The following is a 21302-nucleotide window of genomic DNA, read 5'->3' as shown; positions in this document are numbered from 1 at the left end:
TCTTGGGTTTTCCAGGTGGATTTTCTGATTGAAAATGATGCCGAGAAGGACTACCTCTATGACGTGCTGCGGATGTATCACCAGTAAGTGTGCTGAGTCTAGCTTCTGTGGGCACCTGGGTACCTCTGTCTGCAGGGAGCCCTCGGATGGGTTGTTTTATAACAGGAGGACCTCCCCTTCCCATCCTGGGGAGCTCAGGGTTGGAGCAGATGCTGGGGATGAAATGGACATATCATTCACGTGTCTCAGCAAATATTTACACAAACACTCTGTGCATGACTCAGGTGTGAGCATGACCGACTGGTCGCTGCCCTCAGCTTGCTCACAATCTGATGGGGAGGGGGCATCAAGTAGCCAGATAAGCTCAATAGAGTGCCTGCTGGAATAGGACAGGACATGCCAGCTGGCCCCAGCACCTGCATCAGATGTCTCTTATGACCCACCTGCTTTTTGATTCATTCAGCATACATTCATAAGCTCCTGCCACTTGCTGGGTACCAGGCAGAATCTGGTAATGAATAAGATCTACTTTCTTTCCTCAACTAGCTCATGGCCTGGAGAGGGGAGGTGGACACACACTACTCTAATATAAGTTATAGTAAAAATAAGTTCTGAATATAATTAAAAGCAGTAGAAAAAAATTAAATGCAGGATGTGAAGAAAGGGAGTTTTCCTTTCTAACCATGGGGGAAAGGACCAAAAAAGGCTTTAGCGCAGGTTTTTGTTTTTTTTTTTTTAAATATATTTTATTGATTTTTTTACAGAGAGGAAGGGAGAAGGATAGAGAGTTAGAAACATCGATGAGAGAGAAACATCGATCAGCTGCCTCCTGCACACCGCCTATTGGGGATGTGCCCACAACCAAGGTACATGCCCTTGACTGGAATCGAACCTGGGACCCTCACTCCACAGGCTGACGCTCTATCCACTGAGCCAACCCAGTTAGGGCTTTAGCGCGGGTTTGAAGGGTAAGAATAAGAAGGATTTTGGTAGGTGGAAATACCAGGGAACAACATTCCAGGATGAAGGGTCAGCATTAGCAGACCGAGATGAAGATGTGAAAGCACAGGTGTAGCTGGGAAGTGACAAGTAATCTGGGGGAATAGAGCCCTGAGCTCATGGAGACCTTAGACAGCCAAACCTGGAGCAAGTCCCTGGAGAAGGTCAGGGAGGCCTGAGGCTGCCAGGGAGAATGGAATGTGTCCTCTGGGCAGGGCGGAGCCATTGAAGGGTTTTGAGGAGTGACTTACATTTAGAAAAGACTACGTGAGAGTGAGCAAGTTGGCAGGCAGCTGGAGAGAGGCAGGCCAGAGACACCGAGGGTCTGAACGGTGTGAAGAGGAGGCGAGTGAGAGGTATTGTGAAGATGGAATTTACAGAGTTTAGCTACAGGTTAGAAGTGGGAGACCATCTCACAGGAGGTTTCCTGTCTGGAGAGGTCCTGGGCTTCGGAACTGGGCAGAGTGGAGTTTGAATCCTGACTTGATTTCATTTGCAAAATGGGTTCATAATCCCTACCTCACCGGTTTCCGTGTGATGCTTATATGAGAGAACAAAGTTCCTCTGAGACAGCTTGCCCGGAGGTAGGGCTCTGGGCTCTTCAAGATTCTCCTCAATTCCAAGGCCTGGGCCCAGTGGATGGGGACCCAGTCCAGGACTGCTTTCTCTGGGAATCCTTGGGTCTCAGAGGTCATGGTCATCGTTGAGACTCCAGGTCCCCCTTGTCTCTGCAGGACCATGGACGTGGCTGTGCTTGTGGGAGACCTGAAGCTGGTCATCAATGAGCCCAGCCGCCTGCCACTGTTTGATGCCATCAGACCCCTGATCCCCCTGAAGCACCAGGTGGAGTACGACCAGCTGACCCCCCGACGCTCCAGGTGCGGAGGGAGCCCCCAGGCTAGAGGCATGGCTGGGTGAGGTCACCCTGGGATGGACAGGATCCCTCACTAGTGGATGGGCAGCACTGGTGATCAGGCCAGAGCTGGACCATCACCCACCTCTCCTACGGCAGGAAGCTGAAAGAGGTGCGTCTGGACCGTCTGCACCCCGAAGGCCTGGGCCTCAGCGTGCGTGGCGGCCTCGAGTTCGGCTGTGGGCTCTTCATCTCCCACCTCATCAAAGGTGGCCAGGCAGACAGCGTCGGGCTGCAGGTGAGCAGGCAGAATCCTCAGGCTTCCTGCCTCCCCCACTTACTTGCTGTGTGTCCCCCACTCACCTTTCTGAGACTTTGGGAGAGGAAGAGGCTGCCGCATCCTGATAGATTTCCCTCAGGCTGCAGGCAATTATCTGTTTTATTGAGTCCCATTGGGAACATGGCTCCCCCTGATGCTGCTGCAGCTGCTGCTGCTCTTCCCCCCACCTCCCCTACTTCCTAGTTATGAACTGACACCTGAAGCTTTGGACATGTAGCCTTTTACTGGAAGGCAAAAGGAAATACTATGTAGTACCCGAACTGTCCTAGCTTTGTAACTGTGACTGGTGAAAGCACTTAACCCCATGCCTCAGTTTCCTCATCTGTAAAATGGGAATGATGATGATGATGATGATACTATCCACCTCATCGGGTTGTTAAGAGGAGGATTCATATTATGAAGTACTTATAACAGTGCCTGGCACAAGTGGTCCCATGCTTGTTAGGTAAGCAGAGAGGGAGATTGAATAAAAACCGAGGATGTGCCAGGTAACATGCTCACAACCAGTCCTCGTTATATGCCTTGGCTGTATCATCCCGTTGCCAGAGCTGATAGCGACTCACTCTTGACTAGTGTCACAGCCAGCAAGTGGCAGAGCCAGGATTTGAACCCAGGTCTCCTGACTGCCAAACCCAGGCATCTCTCTTCAGCACCCCAGGTGCCCCTCCCCTCGGGTCCCCGCACCTCAGTGTCTGAGCAGAGATGGGCAGACCTCCAGGGCTCGCTCCTGCCGGAGCCCAGAGCTGTGTTTTTGTATGTCCAGATAAAAGAGGCCCTCCCACTCCCTCCCAGAGCTTCCAGCATGTTTGTTATCAACACCCCAATCCGGGCTGCCAAGCCAGGGGCTTTAGGGGCCTGAGGGGAAGGGTACAAGACACCACCGTGGAGTGGGAGGTGGAAACTGGGAGCTGACAGACACCGCTTTGTTCTAAATCCCTGTCTCACGGCTCGCCGGTGGCGTCTGAAATTTCAGCCGCTTCATTATTCCTCTCCTGTGCGCACATTTTCCAGCCCAGAAATGCGGCCAGAGAGAAAGCACAATGAGTGCCTCTCCAGGCGTCATTGGAGGCCCCCTTTTTTCCAGGGCGAGCTCTCCTTCTAGGACAAGCACTTCTCAGCGATGCCTCCATGCCTGGGGGCTTTGGGGCATTTTAATGAAACAGTTTTATCTTCCCGCCTGTTTCTCAGGCTCATGCATTATCGACCCTTTCTCGGGCTGGCGGGCTCATCTCTCCTTTGTGCCGCTGCCCCTCAGATCGTCATTTCTCTGTGGTCCTTGCACAAAGGGCCTTTTGCAGGGCTCCGTGCGGGAGCCAGAGGGAGAGGAAAGCTGATCCAGCAACCTGAGCCGGGGGCTGCGTGGGAATCGTTCTGCCTGGGGTCCTGGGCAGGTTCCCTTTAGCAACAAGACAGGGCACTTCACTCAGAGGAGCTGGAGAAAGCATCTGCATCCATTCACCTGTCTGGGTTCATGTTTCTGGGGAGATCTCCTTCCTGGATGTGGCTGGAGGAAGATTCTGGAAGGCAGGGGAGGGGCATGTTCAGGCATAGCCTGGCTGGACTGAAGGTCCTGTTGATCTGACCTGTGAGGCTAGGCCCCCGAGTTGGGGGGCTTGGACCCACCCATAGGACCTAGCCCTGGAACCTCATCTCTCTGCTCTTATCCCTCTACTGGAGATGTTTTAGTGTGTGTTTTTTAAAGTGTATCCTGTCTGAACCTACATCCTTTGCCCTGCGCAGGGCAGTCTGTGCTGCCCAACCTGCTATATCAGTGGTCGGCAAACTGCGGCTCACGAGCCACATGCGGCTCTTTGGACTCTTGAGTGTGGCTCTTCCACAAAATACCACGGCCTGGGCGAGTCTATTTTGAATAAGTGGCGTTAGAAGAAGTTTAAGTTTAAAAAGTTTGGCTCTCAAAAGAAATTTCAACCGTTGTACTGTTGATATTTGGCTCTGTTGACTAATGAGTTTGCCGACCACTGTGATATATGGTCCAGAGCTAGAGAATGATTCTGCATCTGTGGTGGTCCCAGCCATAAAGTGGACAGAGCAACCCCTGCCTTTCCTGTGGGACTTGAGGGCTCTGACAGGTGGCAAGGATCCAAAGAGGGCAAGACACAGGGAACTGCCACCAGGCTTGGCCAGGTGCCCTGCTTCTCTGTCTCCAAACGCCCACGAGCCAACACTTGTGGTCTGTCAGGGAAACCTGACTTCAAATCCCAGCAACACTGTTTGCTGGCTGGGTGACATTAAGCAAGTGGCTTCACCTCTCTGAGCCTGTTTCCTCATCCGGTAATAGACGCAGAGCTGTGGAAAGTCGGTGCAGGAGCTAGTAACTGTTCTCCTTATAGGAGATGTCCCCAGAAACCTAGACAGTGCTGCAGTGAGTCCTCCTCGTGGCACCTTTTTTAACCCCTTGCCACCCCTCAGGCCCCTGAGAAGATGAGGGTGTGTGTCCGGGTGTGAAAGGGAAGTGTTCAGGTGGCAACAGTGAGAAGGTGACTCGGTGGCGGTGCTGTAGGAGGTAGGAGTTGACACGCCCTCCTGGACTGTCTGCCCGCCCAGCCCTCAGGCCCCACCGAGAGTCAACTTGTACCCACTAGTCTCCAAAGGGTCAGCACATGTGGTGTGAGCCAAGCCCCTGCTGACCTGCGCTGGCTCAGGCTGGAGAGGGGCATCCAGGATCCGTCCCTGTTTTATGGCTAATGGCTGTGTGACCTTGGACAAAACAGCACCTCCCTGGGCCTCAGTTTCTACTGATGTCTGAGGTTCCTTCCAGGAACTTCAACTTCAGGCCTGATCCCCAGGGCCAAGGTACTTGGAGGAGCCCAAGGCAGTGTCCACTGGGGGGCAGTCTCACCACCGATCTGTATCCAGGCTGGCCCCGCAGGCCCAAGTGCCCCCTGTCTGTCCTTGTATAAGGAGGGCTAAGTCCTGAGAAGAGGGATCTGATCAGAATATTTAGAGGTCAGGTTCAACTAATAATAGCAATAGCAACCATAATAAATAATTTGTGGTGCCAGACACTGGCTGACTTTATATGTACACACTCACTTAATTTTCATAGCAACCACATTTCCTCATTTTACAGATGAGGGAAACAGGTTCAGAAAGTTCAATAGACATGCCCAAGGTCACACAGCTAATAAGAGTAGGAGCAGGGGTTTGAACCCAGGCCTTCCAATGCCAAAGCCTTTTGTTCATTTGCTGTTCTTTGCTCAAGCCTAGAATGGGAATTCAGAGTCAGGGCAGTGGCAGATTAAATGTCCATTGAGTTTCCATAGTGTGGGGGAAAAGGGATCGTGTGCGTGTGTGTGTGTGTGTGTGTGTGTGTGTGTGTGTGTGTGTGTGTGTGTGATGTGCGCTTGGATCAGGAGTCCTGGAAATTCCCCACCCCAACTCTGTTATGGTGTTGCAGGGAAGCCTGCTCCTTGGGGTGGGGTGGGAAGAGCTGCTTGAATCTGTGTGAAGGGTCACCCTCTGCATGGATTCTGGAACCTGTTAGTACCTAATAGGGTGAAAGGGACGCCAGAGTGAGATTACAGAGCCTTGAATTCTATTCCCAGCTCCGCTACCCACTCTCTGTGCCCCTCCCCCACCATCTTGGTCTCTCCATCTGTGAAACAGGGCAGCAGAAAGACTCCTCGGAAGTACCACCATCTTGGGGTCCCTCCGGCTGATGGAGGGTGGGTTGGTTGTGACAAGGCACTAGGGCACATAGTTAGGCCATCGTCCCCTTTCCTGGAGAGCGTGCCCGGGGCATCTGGCAGTGAACCTGCCCAGCCACCCGATGCTCCCTCAACCTGTGCCTGTTCCCTCTGTCTGTGGCCAAGGTAGGGGATGAGATTGTCCGGATCAATGGGTACTCCATCTCCTCGTGCACCCATGAGGAGGTCATCAATCTCATCCGCACCAAGAAGACTGTGTCCATCAAAGTGAGACGTGAGTGAGGCCAGAGGGCAGGGGTGGGGGAGGGGCAGAGGGAGGGGGCAGGGTGGTGCTGATGGTGGAGTAGGGTGGTAGGCAGCAGGGAATCAGCTCCTGGGGCAGGAGGGGAGGGCAGAGGAGCCATCCTAACCCCCGTGTTTTCTCCCACAGACATCGGCCTGATCCCTGTGAAGAGGTAAGCAGGACCCTCCCCTGCAGGCAGACTCTTCCCTGTGGGCTCAGGGTCCTGAGGTTTGGCTTCCTGCAGGCCAGCACTGCCCCTGGGCCAGCAGTGACTGGGGACTCCAGATGGAGCAGATCTGGACTTAGGGCCTGGTCTCTCAAACATCTCTAATGACCCCCCCTTCTCATTTCCTTTCCCATCAGCTCTCCTGATGAGCCCCTCAAATGGCAGTATGTGGATCAGTTTGTGTCAGGATCTGAGGTAAGGGCCAGGACCACCAGTGATGGGGTCTGGATGGAATAGTCTTCAAGGAGGGGCCTTGCTCTAGGGATGTGCCCTCAGGGGCTTCACACATGCTCCTGTGCATCCAGAAAGCCCCTGTGGGTGCTGGGCCCTCAGCCAAGCCCAGCAGATATAAGACCTCTTCCCCCAGGGACAGAATGGCCATCAGACTCACACGGGAATAGTAGTGCTTATGAGCTCAAATGGCCATTTGCACACATGTGACACCTCGTGACCCTTACTCTCTTTTCTCCAGGGCGGGCGGAACATTCTGGGCTCTCCAGGGAGTCGAGAAAACAGGGAGAAGAAGGTCTTCATCAGCCTGGTGGGCTCCCGGGGCCTTGGCTGCAGGTGGGTGGCGGGCATGCCCTGGGGCTCACTCATGGCCAGCAGACCCCAGGAGGCCCCTAATGCCTCTCCCTTTTCTCACTGCTGCTTCTGAGGAAACTTTTATCCACTGGTGATGACACTTCTTGGTGCCTGGTTTCCCCTCTGAGTTTCACAACAGGCCTGTAAGGTCAGGGGGACAGCTCTTAACAGGACCATTTTATAGATGAGGAAACTGAGGCCCAAAGAGGAACCATGTTCTTCTGGGGGGACCTCAAGCCACTGTAAAGGCCTCTGTCCTGCTGGTCGTCTCTGTCACTGTTCCCTTGTTACCAGTTGCCTTGTGGGCTTCCTTAAGGGGCAGCCAGGGAATTGCAAATAGGAATTAGATCACACGATGTATTCTTGGTAAGCACGCAGGTCTAGGGGTCAGCCCCTTCTCTGCCACCTATGAGCTCCAGAACCTTGGACTAGCTACTTAACCACTCTGAACCTCAGTTTCTCCCTCAATAAATTGGGGATAATAATATCCACATTGTGAGGAGGAATGAGATGACAGAAGTACCAAGCTTAGTGCTTGGCAAGTAATAAACAGTTGGTAAATATTAGCTATTATTATTTAAGTCTTATTGTTTCCATTCATTCACATTTACTCAATACTTTTCTGCCAAGTATCCTATCTAATAAAGAGGGAATATGCTAATTGACCATCATACCCTCACAAAGATGGTGGCACCCACAGCCAATAAGGAGGGAATATGCTAATTGACTGCCATGCCCTCAAAGATGGTGGCACCCACAGCCACAAGATGGCGGTGCCCAGTCCCCTCAGCCCCCCAGCCACCCAGGGCTGGCCCGAGTTACAAGCAAGCCTCAGATGTCGGCTGCTCAGCCGCCCAGGGCCGCCTGAGGCTCAGGTAACCAGGGCCATCCGAGGCTTGCACTGCCAGCAGTGGCAGCAGCAGAGGTGTGATGGAGGCATCGCCTTCCCCTGATAGCCGGGTCGCCTCCCACCCCTGAGGGCTCCCAGACTGTGAGAGGGGGCAGGACGGGCTGAGGGACCCCCCCCCCCCTCCAGTGCATGAGTTTTCATGCACTGGGCCTCTAGTAAATAATAAAAAGCCCCTCCTTTCTCAGAGATTGCAGCCTAATATCGAATCCAGCTACATAAACAGTTACAGGAATGAATGACAAGGTTGCTAATGGAGCTGCATTCTGCATCATGGATGGCAAATAGGTTTCCAATCCTGTGCTATCTCTAATCAATTAGTAGTGGCTGCCTGGTGTACTGTTTTGAAAAGAACTCTAAGGTTGCATCCAGGCTTGGTGGGAAAGAGTGCTGTGATCGATTAGTGATGTCTGCCACATCTGGGTGGGGAGAACAATAGTGCAAACGCTTCCCTTGCTGTAGGTGTTTTAGGAGCACTGAGAAGGGAGCAACTATCTTAATCTTAGGATAGAAGAGGAGTTTAGTTAAAGCCTTGTAGAGAAGAGAGCATTTGAGCCTTAAGGGATGAATAGGAAAGTGCTAGGAAAGGAAACAGCACATGTGATGTATTGGGTGAGGGATTGGGTGGGGAGGCAGGGGTTACAAGTAGTTGTCTGTGGCTCTGGCCACAGGTAGACAGGGAAGAGCCTTGGGTCCTGAGCTCATGGGTGACCTGTATCCTGAGGGACCAAAGCCTGGAGACACAGGCAGAGGGAGCATGGCATTGACAATGAGCAAGCGCTGAAGGCAGAGGCTCACCTGCATTTCCCATCTCTTCCACAGCATTTCCAGTGGCCCCATCCAGAAACCAGGCATCTTCATCAGTAATGTGAAGCCTGGCTCCCTATCTGCTGAGGTGGGGTTGGAGGTGAGTGAACCTGGGCCAGGGTCAGACTGTGATCACACAGTGATGGAGGCATATGTCTTCCCACACAGCCCTGTCTTGGCAGTCACTGGCTGATGATTCCTTCCCACCTCCCAAAGGGAAGCATCACAGAGAGGTGGCATTTGACCCTTTCTACAGTCTTCTCCAGCTCTGAGAGCCTTTAGTCCTGAGCTTGGAGATGTAGTAATAATGATCATTGAGTGTTGACTGGATCAGACAGTGTTCTAAGCCCTTTAAAATTCATGAGAACTCTGAGAATTAGGTACTGTCATCATCCCCATTTTACAAATGAGAAAACTGAGACCCAGAGTATGTGATTTTTCCAAGATCAGCTACCTAGAGTGGTAGAGCTGTAATTCAAACCTAGGTGGTCTGATTACAGAGCCAAAACTTGTCACCTCTACTTTGGCATATTACTTCCTCTTTCTGTGCATCAGAATTCTCTCCTATAAAATGGGGTAACAGCCTTCCTTCTAGAGCAGCCTTGGGCAAACTACGGCCTGCGGGCCGGATCCGGCTGTTCTATCCAGTTCTCTTGCTCTCCCCTCTGCTCCTTTACTTTGAATTTATATTAGTTCACACAAACACTCCATTCATGCTTTTGTTCCAGCCCTCCGGTCCAGTTTAAGAACCCATTGTGGCCCTCGAGTCAAAAAGTTTGCCCACCCCTGTTCTAGAGTCATTGTGTGAATTAAATGAATCAATTCACATGCTTAGAACTGGCATATAGTAAGGGGCCGATGAATGCTAGCTACCAGTTATGACTCAGCACAGCCTCTGCTATATGAGAAGTCCAAAGGCTCCTAGGTCTACCTTCTGAGTGTTTAAAGCAAATGTCATAAATTCAGCCAAAGGAATGACCCTCTAACAATATAATATTTGGTAGCTGATGAAAGACATGAGGCAAAGGGACCCTGAGAGGGACCCCATCAGCTTTTTAACACTCTGCTCATGAAGGAGAGCTGAAGTGCAGTCACTTGAAAACCCAACATCTGCCCTTGAACCCCAGGGTGAACCTTTCCTTCAGATAAGTGAGTATACAGATAGTGCAGACACAACGATGCCTCTCCATTTCTCCACCAGGCAGGGGACCAGATTGTCGAAGTCAACGGCATCGACTTCTCCAACCTGGACCACAAGGAGGTGAGATGCAGGATCTTCACCTACTGGCTGATACACCTTTGCCCTCCACGTCTCACCCCCCCCCCCCCCCCCCCCCCGCCACGGTGTCTGAAACCTGTGCTCTCTAGAGGCCTGGACTGCTCTGGTCTGTCAGGCCTCAACTGACTGCCCACCTGTCCCCACAGGCCGTGAACGTGCTGAAGAGTAGCCGCAGCCTGACCATCTCCATCGTAGCTGGAGCTGTAAGTCCAGAGCGAGCTGGTGGGCCTCCAAGACCCCTGACCTCCAGGCCCAGCCACTTAGAACCCTGAGGTCTGCCACACACTCCCGAGAAGGGCCAAGGGTGTCTCGGTCCCTGAAGCTCTGACAGAGCAGAGGGAGAGGGTCTCTGCCCAGCCAGGGCACGTTTGGGTCAGAGACAGCAGGAACCACAGTGAGAAAACAGCCTTCATCTTGGCCCCCAAGGCTGTGGCAGTGGGAGCCCAGGTTTCCCAGGGGACTGAGCATGGGGCCCCTTTTCTCCCCACGAGGGCCGGGAGCTGTTCATGACGGAGCGGGAGCGGCTGGAAGAGGTGAGGCAGCGCGAGCTGCAGCGGCAGGAGCTTCTCATGCAGAAGCGGCTGGCAATGGAGTCCAACAAGATCCTGCAGGAGCAGCGGGAGATGGAGCAGCAGTGAGTGTGGCCAGTTAGGACACCCCTTCCCTATCCTCTCAGACCACACCCACCTTGCTTCCTGCCCATTGTGTCCTGAGCCGACCTCATCCTCTCCTCTGAAGGCCTGTCCTCAGACCAGATGGGTCCAGTGGTGGTCAGCATAAGCATCCCCTGCCTCCAGGCCACCAGGATCCTCCCTCCTTGCCAAAGAGAGCCCCTGATTTCCAAGACCCAGGAATATGGGGTTGCAGTAGCTAACATCTGTTGAGTACCAACCATGTAGCTGGCACTGTTTGATAGCCTTTTGTATGTTACTTAATGTCATTTTCACAATAGCCCTGTGAGATGGATGGTATTAACCCATTTTACAGGTGAGGAGACTGAGACCCAGAGAGGGTAAGCCACTTGTGTGCAAAGTCACACATGGCCAAGCGGGGATTCACAACAGGCAGTCTAGCTGCCCCATCTGTGATGATAAGTCCCCCCCATACACATGGGATGGTTGAGATGATGGGTTGAGAGAATAAACAGGACAAGCAATTCATACATCAAAAACAATGTCAAAATCTAAATCCAGGTACATTCTAGGAGCTTTATAAGAATTTGTTTGTTTGTTTGTCTTTAATTAATTTATTTTTTTAATTGTTTGAAGTATTACAAATAGTAGTACATATGTCTCTTTTATAAGAATTTGGACAGGGATTTTCCCATCTCTCCCATCACAGATTTAGCCTGAAAAACTACCCCTGCTGGTACCTCTGCCCACAGCCCTGGTCTTGGGTAGTCACCCAGCTTTGCCCCTGGGGTCTGAGGCCCTCTTCCAGTAGAACCTCCCTCAGGCCAGGCCCTGCCTATCATCAGTCACTTTAGCTAAGTGTTTGGAGGTGGGTGCACAGTGTGGCCCACTCTGACCTGAACTCTGGCTCCAGCAGCACTGAATCTCTGCTTAGTGGTGCCAAACAAAACCCCACAGCATCCAAAGCTGGCCCAGGCATCCTTGGAGGGGAACCTGAAAGAAATAGAACTTTTTCCAAATCAGGAGTTAGCTACAAAGAAGAGTGAACTTCCCTTGCACAGATTTCAGCATGCCAATCTGCATTCATGTTTCAGAAGGAAAAAGGAAATTGCCCAGAAGGCAGCAGAGGAAAATGAGAGATACCGGAAGGAGATGGAACAGTGAGTGCCTCTGCCCCATGCGTCCACACACGTGTCTGTGTGTGGACATGAGTGTGCTCTCGGAGTGTAGCCAGCCGGAGGCCACCTCCAGGCCCAGTTTACCTGGCCCTCTTGTCCCCTGGTGGATCATCCTTTATTTTTAGCCATTCCATAATCCTAGTACCGTAAAGCCATCCCATTCGAGTAACTAGAACATGGTCTTACATAATTGCCAGAGTAGCATTCACACTCGATTTACAATACAAGAGCCAAGGACTTTGTAGTCTTCACCACAGCTAGAATCACGTGGTCTCTCCTCAGGCTGGTTGAGGTTTCCCTAGAGCAGGGGTGGGGAATCTTTTTCAAAATATATATATTTACATAATACATATATTTAAATAATACATATATTTATTGATTTCAGAGAGGGAGGGAGAGAGAGATAGCATCAATGATGAGAATCATTGATTGGCTGCCTTCTAAACAACCCCCACTGGGGATCGAGCCCGCAACCTGGCACGTGCCCTTAACCGGAATTGAACATCCGCAGGCTGACGCTCTATCCACTGAGCCAAATTGGCTAGGGCATGGGGTGGGAAACCTTTTTTCTGCCAAGGGCCATTTGGATATTTATAACATCATTCAAGGGACATACAGAATTATCAACTTAAAAATTAGCCTGCTATATTTGGTCAAACATTTAATTAACTCACCCCTACTGCCTTGGCAGGGCCAGACCAAACAATTTCCCCACCCCTGACCTATAGGCAGAAGCTGGGCCCATGAAGGTTCTGATTCTAATCACAAGCATGGGGTCTTATTTCAGGATCATGGAGGAAGAAGAGAAGTTCCAGAAGCAGTGGGAAGAAGACTGGGGCTCCAGGGAACAGCTGCTCTCGTCTAAGACCATCAGCGCCGAGATGCACCCATTGCCTCTTCGAAAGCCAAAGTGTACGTATCATGGGCTGGTGGGTGAGGAGAGAGCTTCCTTCAGGGGCCAGGAGGCTGGGGGATGGTCCAGGCTGAGATGCTGGTCCCTCTTCACTCACCACCACCTCCCCAGGTAAATAGCCCTGGCTGTCGGGGCTGCATTTGCTTCACAGTGGGGTAGCCATGTGCCAGGGCCTGTCTGCCAGGGCATTGGGGTTGGAGGGATCTGTCTGCCCTCCTTGTCCTCGAGGCCTGCTGCCAGGCTCTCCCCCACAACACAGACACAGGCAGCTGGACCCTCCCCGTGCCCGTGGGCTGCTGAAGAGGTATTGGAGAGCTGTAGGGGAAGTGAACTGCTCATGGGATTATCTTAGTTTGTTGGGTGTTGTATCTTCTTCCTGCTTGGGTCTGAATTGGGGCTGGTGTGAAACAGCAGCAGGAAAGAGGGCAAGGGGCTCACATGAGAGAAGACTCTGGTGGTCCAAGCTTGATGGGCAACTATGGGAAGAGCTTCCCTGAAGTGACCCTACCACTTGCATCCCTGTGCATGGACCCTGAGAGGTCCCTCCACTCCAACGATGGAATCAGGACTCCTAGGCACCAAACTGCTGCCATCCTCTGGCCTCGGGTCCCTCTGCCTTTATCTCCTTTCTTCATCTGTACTATGTTATGATCCCTAGTTTTGGTCCAGGCCTCAACCAACTGCTCTCCTTTCCACTAGCTCTCAACCCCAACTCCAAGGATGCCTCTTCAAGGGGCAGCTCACAGCACCAGGGCAAAGTGGGGGCTCAATCTCAGTGCTTCTTGGTGGGCTCATGGTGGGGAGCCAGGGGCAAGGCAGCTTGGAGGCCGAGGCAGTCACAAGTCCAGGATGCCTGGTTGGGCCTTTACTCTTTATAGCTGTTTAGATGACAATGGACATGGGGCAGGTTCTAATCCAGCTGACTGCTCAGCCGACCTGAGAACCTCTGGATGTGGGGTGAATCTGTATCCAAGGACCAAGGTTCTCCATTTCTGCTGTGTGGCAGCCATTTGGGATCTATGATAGGGTCTGGACATCTCTGGCTGAATTTTGCCCAAGCCCTAGAGGGACATGAACTGGGGTCAATGAAGAGGTTCAGAGCATCTGGATGGTTCCACCTCACCCTCCTTGGTGCAGGGCAAGCAGCTCCCACCCAGCCACTCCTTCCTGGCAGGGGGCACGGTATCATCTCAGGGTCCTCTCGGAAGGACAAAGCATGCTCTCATCAGCCTTCCCTGTGACATTAGTTGAGGATGAGGCCAGAGCTAAATTCCCGGTGAATAATCTGTGCTTTAGACAGGGAGTTAATTTGCTCTTAATGCGTGAAACAGGAGCTTCAGAAGAAGAGAGATCGATTTTAATTGCTTCTCCTGAAAGTAACCCTAGTCAATTTAGTACCTGCCTTGAAACTGGGTCTTGGCTTCAGAACAAACACACTCTCTCAGGAACTGCAGAAAATGAAAACCCTTTCTGCAGCTAGCTATTTATTTAGTGCTTTTAAACAAAACCAAGCATCTTGAAGAAAAGGAATGAGAACTTTGTCCAACATGTAAATGTTTTCTAAAGCAACATCGCGAAACGTGAGATGGATGACCGGAGTCCGCCAGCCTGAGCTGGGGCCGCTGCCGCTGCCGCCTCCATCCATCTCCATACGCACCGGCAATTAATTCTCGTTTGGAGATAAGTCAGGAAATGCAGGAAGGCCTGTGAGCCAGCCCAGTGCCTGCCTTTCTCCACATTCCTGGGAGGCTGGAATGGTCTCAGCCGTTTCAGGCCAGCAGGACCAGGCTGTGTTCAGGTCCTCCCTGACCCTCTTCAACTTGGGCCCAGGCAGCCCACAGGTTACACCTGACTCAGGTGTCTGTGCCTGATGATGGGTGGACTCTGCATTTCTGAATCGTCAGTAAAAAAGTGGGGAGCATCTCTTGCCCAGAAAATGAGGCGACTCATCCTAATGATGTGGGTGGGACTGACCGTTCCCCTCACCACCCCCTGCCCCAGGGGCTCACCCTGCCTATCCATGGCCGACCCGACAGAACCCCAACATCTTGCCAGGCCCTCAAGTCCAGGACACTCTGTCACAGAACTCCCCAGAAGAACTTCCTTAGCTAAACCAACAAGGAGGAGGGATTTTAATCAAGGATCCAGAGCCAGAAAAAGCGTGGAGAGGTGAAGAGGTTTAAACAAGAGATTTCCACCCTTCTCTTGCCATTACGGACCCTATCAATCAATTAGTCCCACACCCAATAGGCCCCCTGGTTTGGAAGCTGAGTTGTTTTCTTACCGTAATCATTTGTGCCCCATTGTTGGATTAGGTAGTCATTCTTGTTAGCAAGAAAGCAACAGTGTTCCACTGTCGAGTAACCAGAAATCAAGCCGAAAGCAAAGGCTCTTAACATTAACCCTTTCCTAGGTTATTGGGCAAGTTCTTCTAATTAATATTTGAAATATTAATAAATAACTTGCAGCAAATTTATACACTACCTTCTATCATCCCAGGGAGGCTGGAATCCAGGTTGGAAACCACTGGAATGGGTGGTTTGCTTTCTCCACATTATGTCAAAATTAGTGTCTTCCTGACCACATGTGCCCCTCTACCCTTGGGAATCTCCTCACCTCCTCAGGGTCCCCAGTCCACCCACACAGCTCCAACAGCCCCTGGGGGACCCAGAGGTCTGAAGGTGTTAAGAAGCCAGGAGGATCTGTTCTGTTTGTATGCTCTGGCACCAAACATGTATAATATTCAGGTATTCCCATCCTCTGTGCCACACCTTCCAGTGACAGTTGAACGCCCCACAAAATGCTTCTTACTCTGCTGTCAGGTCACAGGCCTGTGTTGTGAGCCCATTTTACAGATAAAGAAACTAAAGCTACCCAGGTTGAAAGCCCGACACACACCATCCCAGAGCGAGAAAGCTTTGCACTGGGCTCCTGAGTCCCGTGCCTGGCCCTGATCTCACAGCTCCCATAGAGGAAGCTGGTTCCAGGCCCCCAGGCTCCTGGGAAGTGCCTCTGGCCTCTGGGTCTCCTGAATCCCTTTCAGTTCACCAGCTTCCCCCTGTTTTCCCGGGTAGATGATCAGAGAGTGGAGCCCAAGCTTGAGCCTGCCGACGACCCGGACAGAGGCACGGAGGAGCAGGGAGAGCAGGTTTGCGGCCCCCACTTCGCTCCCTGGCCTTGCTGCTCTGCTTGCTCTGCTCACCTCCCCTACCAGCCCTGCGTCCAGCTTTGGGGGACCAGCATTTGGTGGAGACCACTGGAGTCTGTGGAGCTCTTCCCAGCCCTGGCTTGGTCCAAGCCCTGCACACAAAACCTTGAGAACAGGACTCAAGGCCAGGCTGACATGACGGCTTGTGCACACAGTACAACTGAACTGCTGGTTCAAATATTTAAGTACGGCCAAGGCCAAGTTCTTCCTCGGGCCTCTCCCCAGGACACCCCAAATCTCCCCAAGATCCGGCAACTAGGGGGTTGTGCTTGGTCCAGCAAGGGGCTTTCAAGATTCTATTCTAGAGCCGAGGGTGGTCCAGAGTGAGTAATTATTTAAGCCTTCGCCACTGGCCCGGGGAGCTTCAGGTTTGTGGTATTGCCCAGCCATGCTGCTGCCTGATGAAGGCAGGGGGCTGGTGTCCGGGTTGTCTGGCCTGGCTGGGGATGTGCTTTTTTGGAGGCTGATCTGCCTGCTTGCTGCCTGAGCCGTCCTTCCCAGAGCTGCCCCCAATCATTGCTTTCTCTTCCAACACTGAGAGTAGAGGATATGGCCTGGACCATGAGACAAGACTGTTTTGTTCTGGCTGACAGTAGTTCTAGGCAGAGACCCAGGCTCCCTTTTGTCTCGAGCCATTTCTTGGATGGAGGGACCAGACGTTGGTCAGGAAAAGCCTTGTTCTCTTTCAACGGGGCTTTGTGTCTTGCAGGCTGTGGCTCTGATTTGGAAAAGCTCATCCTCCCACCAGGGGCTTTCTCTTTGATTTTTCTGGCACTGACTTCTAAAGCCAGAGGCAGGGGCAGGGGGCAGGGGCCCAGGGCCTGGCGATCGGGGCCTTTCTCAGGTGGTCCTGGGCCTGCTTTACAGCCCAGGCGAGGCAGGTAAGTGGAGAGTCAGGCAGAGGGTGCGGTTCTGCTGCTGGAACCCCGCTCATGGGAACCCCGCTCCCGGCCTCTGCCCTCGCGGGGCGCTGACTGCGCTGAACTGTCTCACGACTCCGTTCTCTGTGTTGTTACAGCCTTTGGGTGGTTTTATCGTTACGATGGCAAATTCCCAACCATCCGGAAGGTAGGACAGGGATGGGTGCTGTGCCGTTTGCCAGTGAGTTTGCCGTGGGTTTTGGCCTTTTCCAAACGTCGTTTTTTCCTGTCAACTCTCAACAGTGTGACCCGGACTGTTCACTCGAGGGCTGTGCTTCTCTGTCAGGCTGTCATCAGAGGGCAGGGCCCTGTCACAGGGGCATCATGGGGGGGAGGGTTCTCGGGGTTAAACCTGCCCAGGCACCATCAGGCACCACCTGGGTCAGCCCCAGTGGGCACAGGGCATCCGGGGCAGGGGCATGGCAGGAAGCTGCTGCTTTGTTGCTCTGTCAGGCAGACCCAGCGGCCAAGACCAGAAGCCGAGGTCAGGCAGAGGGAAATGTCAGGTGGGGTGTACACAATGCAGATTATGAGGCCAACTGAGCCAGACACAGACCAGCTGCCGAGGTGGGAGTTTGCTGCCTCGGGTTGAGACAAAGAGCCACACCAATCATAACTCTCCCTAGAAATATCTCTGCACGTGCCCGGGATAATGCAATTTTCTGGTCTCTGAGGCCTTGGATTTCCTCTCTAAACCTTATTACTACTGTATCTCCAGGCCCCATAAACCTTTCTCATCCCTTTTCTTTCTAAATCACTCTGGCATTTCATTATGAAAATGCCGCTGTTAACATCTATAGATTGGACCTTCAGGATGACTTGGTATTTGGGATTCATCAGCATAAATCTGGGTGAAACAATGTAGGTGTCATCACTCGACCGGCTCTTTCTGGTGGGTTATCTGGCCTCCAGAAACCAAAGCCCTGGCAGCAGTGTGACCTTGATTATATGTAGCCTCTCCCTGCCTGTAAATGGGAATATCCAATGTACTAGAAACATCTGCCCCTCCCTCCAACACAGTACTGTTCAGACACTAAGACGGCACTGTTATTCCTAACGGAGAGCGTCTTCTCCTAGGAGCACAGGTCATGATTTGTCTGACCCTGAATAAGCCAGGACAGAGCCCCTTAGGGCAGTGGTCAGCAAACTGTGGCTCGCGAGCCACATGCGGCTCTTTGGCCCCTTGAGTGTGGCTCTTCCACAAAATACCACGTGTGGGCGCGCATGTACAGTGTGATTGAAACTTCGTGGCCCATGCGCAGAAGTCGGTTTTCGGCTCTCAAAAGAAATTTCAATCGTTGTACTGTTGATATTTGGCTCTGTTGACTAATGAGTTTGCCGACCACTGCCTTAGGGGACTCCTTTCCACACTATGGTGGCCTCAGAAAGGACTTGGTCTCGTCAAACTGTCCTTTCCATTTGCAGGCTGACCCTGGCTTAGGATGCTTCATTGCGTTACACTTCGAATTCTTTCCTATATACGGTCTCTACTAGAATGTAACTAGAGAGAAACACACACACACACACACACACACACACACACACACACACACAGGATTTTACTTGAAAAACGAATGAAAGGAATGGGTAGGTTAAATCCTTCCCAGGCACTGATAACTAAATGTAAGAGAGGTGTGTGTGCGTCTCCTCCACACACACACTTCCCCTCAGAGATCACGTCCCTTGAAAAGTGCTGTTGGTAAAGAAGTGGACCTGCTTCCCCCTATTCATTAGTTCGGTCATTCCAGAATTAGCTGGTATTTCAATTTCCATTTCATTTCCGAAAGAGAGGAAAATTGCTTCTAGCAGCAAAAACACATCCACCCCATCTGCCTCTCCTTAGTCCTGACGGAAAGGAATATTTGCCATGAATTTAACTGACAGCTAAAAGGACAACAGAATCATGTTCCTCCTGCTGGCTCTGAAAACCCACCGCCACTTTCTTCAGAGCCACGTGAGACGCCGTGTCTCCCAGGAGCTGGAACACCCAGTGCCCAGGTAGTACAAGTGGCTGTCTATGGCCATGACCATTGGAGCACAACATCCCCCTTATTTGAAAAGCTAAAGGCTCAATGTCTCAATTCCTAACCTGGAAGTAATCCCTCTGGGCTTCAAAGCCCCCCGGCCAGTGGCCCCACAGAGTCTATGCCAGGGCCTGAGGATATATGGTTCTGACTAACCCTCTCACCAGGACTGCATGAGTAAATCATGAAGACCAGCCCTACTTGCAGGAGCCCACCCTCTGACAGGGAGGCAGACTCACACGCAACTAAGTACCCATATGGAGCAGACTGTTCTGAGAGCAGTAGACAATGCTATGGGGCAACTTGCCCTTCTGCATCAGTAAGCAGGCTCTGCTTTCTTGGAGATGGGACAGAAACTGTCACATGTGCCTGCCCCACCCAGGTGCCCTGGCTCTAAAACCTTAGCACGGGGGGTTCTTTTAACCAACAGAATGGCCATTCCTATCATAGGGGTCCCTGTGGGAGGCCATGCCCTTACTCTAGCAAGCTGCCACCAGGCACAATGTTTCTGGCTCCTCCTGGGGATTTGCTGTCTGAATCTATAACATGATAGCAGGGATTCGTCTATCAAGTGAGCCAGGAGTCTAGTCGACGGGGTAGGCAAGGAACCAAGCAGAACTCTGAAGCAGAGAACCATTTTCTCAAGTGGCTCGTAGTCTGTTCTGGGGTGGGTCCCATCCCTCAGATGGTGGCGGGTGGGATCATCTCCAGAGCACAGGACATGCACACAGAGGTGGGGGTTGTCTTTAGGAGGCAGGATGACTCAAGCATAAGTCCATAATGACACCTCCCCGCCCAAGTCCTTCCAGCTGTTTACAATTGCTAGTAAACTCAAATCTTCATGTCTGGCCTTGGATGCTGGGGTGACTGAGGAATTCTGAGAGCAGGCCCCAGGAAGGTTTGTTGCGGGTGGGGTGAGCTCACAGGTGGGTTTCCTCCTTCCCCAGACATTCCCCAGAATGTTGACTCGCTTCTGTCCCCTCTCCAGAGAGCTAGCTATATCCTCCAGGCTGTGTGTGATGGAGTTGACACTTGCCATGTTCCCATTGCCCCAGCTCATCTCGACACAGTAGAAAATTTGTGGGACCTGGAAGACTCAGGACCAAATCCTGGCACCACCACTTATTAGATGTTTGATGTTGGGCAAGAGACTATGTCATGTGGTGTCTACATATGAGACACTTTTCTCTCCAAATATTGGAGAAGGCATGTGCCCAGATACTAGGAAATAAATACAATGCCTTTTACTTACACAGTACTTTAATGTTTACAAAGCACATGTATAGATGTTATTTCATTGGCTCTGGGTGGCAAGCTTAGGGGGCAGGTATTTCTTCCATTTTGGAGATGAGTTAATCAGGCCCAGAGAGTTTAAGAAACTTAGCCAAGGTCACCCAGCCAGTTAGTGAATTAATAAACCCATTCTTCTGGCAAAGGGAATGTGTCTCCTACTTTGCAATGAGTAGCAGTGGCCTGCTTGTCATAAACCTCAGATCCAAAGCCCATGGGCAGAGCTGGGGGAGGGGCTCACTGTGGGATGGTTGCCTGGTGTTGCTGAGGACTGAATGCCCTGTTTGTGGTGCTGTGCCAGTGTCAACACTACCTTGTAACCCTTGTCGTGTAAAAAATGCCACATCTGCTCAGAAAGGAAAGGATAAGAAAGCCAAGTATGACAGCCTGCAGGAGTTGAGAAAGAATAAGAAGGAACTGGAGTTTGAGCAAAAGCTTTACAAAGAGAAAGAGGAAATGCTGGAAAAGGAAAAGCAACTGAAGATCAACCGGCTGGCCCAGGAGGTAGGTGACCTGCTCAAAGGCCGGGTGAGCACCCCTGGGATGCGGCTTGGTTGTTCCCCATCATGCTCCCAGGGAACCAGCCGGAGTTATTCTCCCCAAATGGAGTCCAAAGGTGGAGTGAGCCCTGCCCCCCTCCTTAGTGTGGAAAGTGAGATCATCCTACCTGCCCAGGGTCATCTGAGACTAGCTTCTGGCTTAGATGTATGTTTGGGATTGAGACTGGCCTCCTTGCTCAGGTATGGGTCTGAAGCTAACCTCTCTGCTCAGATTGTAGGACTTAGGTTAGCCCTCCACACACCAGGCCAGAGGTTTGGGTCTGTGCCCTCCCCCCACACTGTATCAGAGTATGCGTCTAAGACTAGGCCTCTCTGCCCCAGGTGTGGCTGTGAGTCAGAGGCTTACCCCTCTGCCTAGACGTACATCAGAAGTTAGCCTTCCATCCACCTGTCATTCCATCTGAATCAGTTTGCCCCCCTTCCCAGGTTATAAGTTCAAGACCAGGGTTTCCCAAAGTGCCTGGGCTCTGAGGGTATGGGTCTGAGGCTAACCCCGTACACAGGCAGGATATCTCAGGCTATCCCTCAACTAACCAGGCTATGGGTCTGAGGCTGCTCCCATCAGCAGAGGGTGTGTCTGAGGCTAGACCTCTTCAACCTGGGAATGAATCTAAGGCTGTTCCCTTCCAG

The 21302-nt window shown here is 52.0% G+C and overlaps 1 protein-coding gene across 4 annotated transcripts in view; it reads left to right on the top strand.

Moving 5' to 3' along the window:
- USH1C (USH1 protein network component harmonin) overlaps positions 1-21302 on the top strand; it is a gene marked incomplete at its 3' end in the record, with an annotated part of 45489 nt that overhangs the window by 8051 nt on the left and 16136 nt on the right. For 3 of the 4 annotated variants that reach the window (XM_080641229.1, XM_080641228.1, XM_080641230.1), the window contains exons 2-15: positions 16-83; positions 1734-1877; positions 2012-2150; positions 6026-6134; positions 6291-6315; positions 6507-6564; positions 6842-6936; positions 8684-8768; positions 9870-9929; positions 10094-10150; positions 10439-10581; positions 11674-11739; positions 12545-12669; positions 15745-15818. In XM_080641229.1, coding sequence (XP_080497355.1) covers positions 16-83; positions 1734-1877; positions 2012-2150; positions 6026-6134; positions 6291-6315; positions 6507-6564; positions 6842-6936; positions 8684-8768; positions 9870-9929; positions 10094-10150; positions 10439-10581; positions 11674-11739; positions 12545-12669; positions 15745-15818 — 1248 coding nt within the window. Of the gene's footprint in view, positions 1-15; positions 84-1733; positions 1878-2011; positions 2151-6025; positions 6135-6290; positions 6316-6506; positions 6565-6841; positions 6937-8683; positions 8769-9869; positions 9930-10093; positions 10151-10438; positions 10582-11673; positions 11740-12544; positions 12670-15744; positions 15819-20466; positions 20617-21302 lie in introns of all 4 variants that reach the window. The other variant, XM_080641227.1, reaches the window with a different exon arrangement.

This window comes from Plecotus auritus (genome assembly GCF_963455305.1).
Source record: "Plecotus auritus genome assembly, chromosome: 9".
Taxonomy (NCBI): domain Eukaryota; kingdom Metazoa; phylum Chordata; class Mammalia; order Chiroptera; family Vespertilionidae; genus Plecotus; species Plecotus auritus.
The sequence above is the reverse complement of the archived record's forward strand: the minus strand, read 5'-3'. Positions and strand labels throughout refer to the sequence as shown.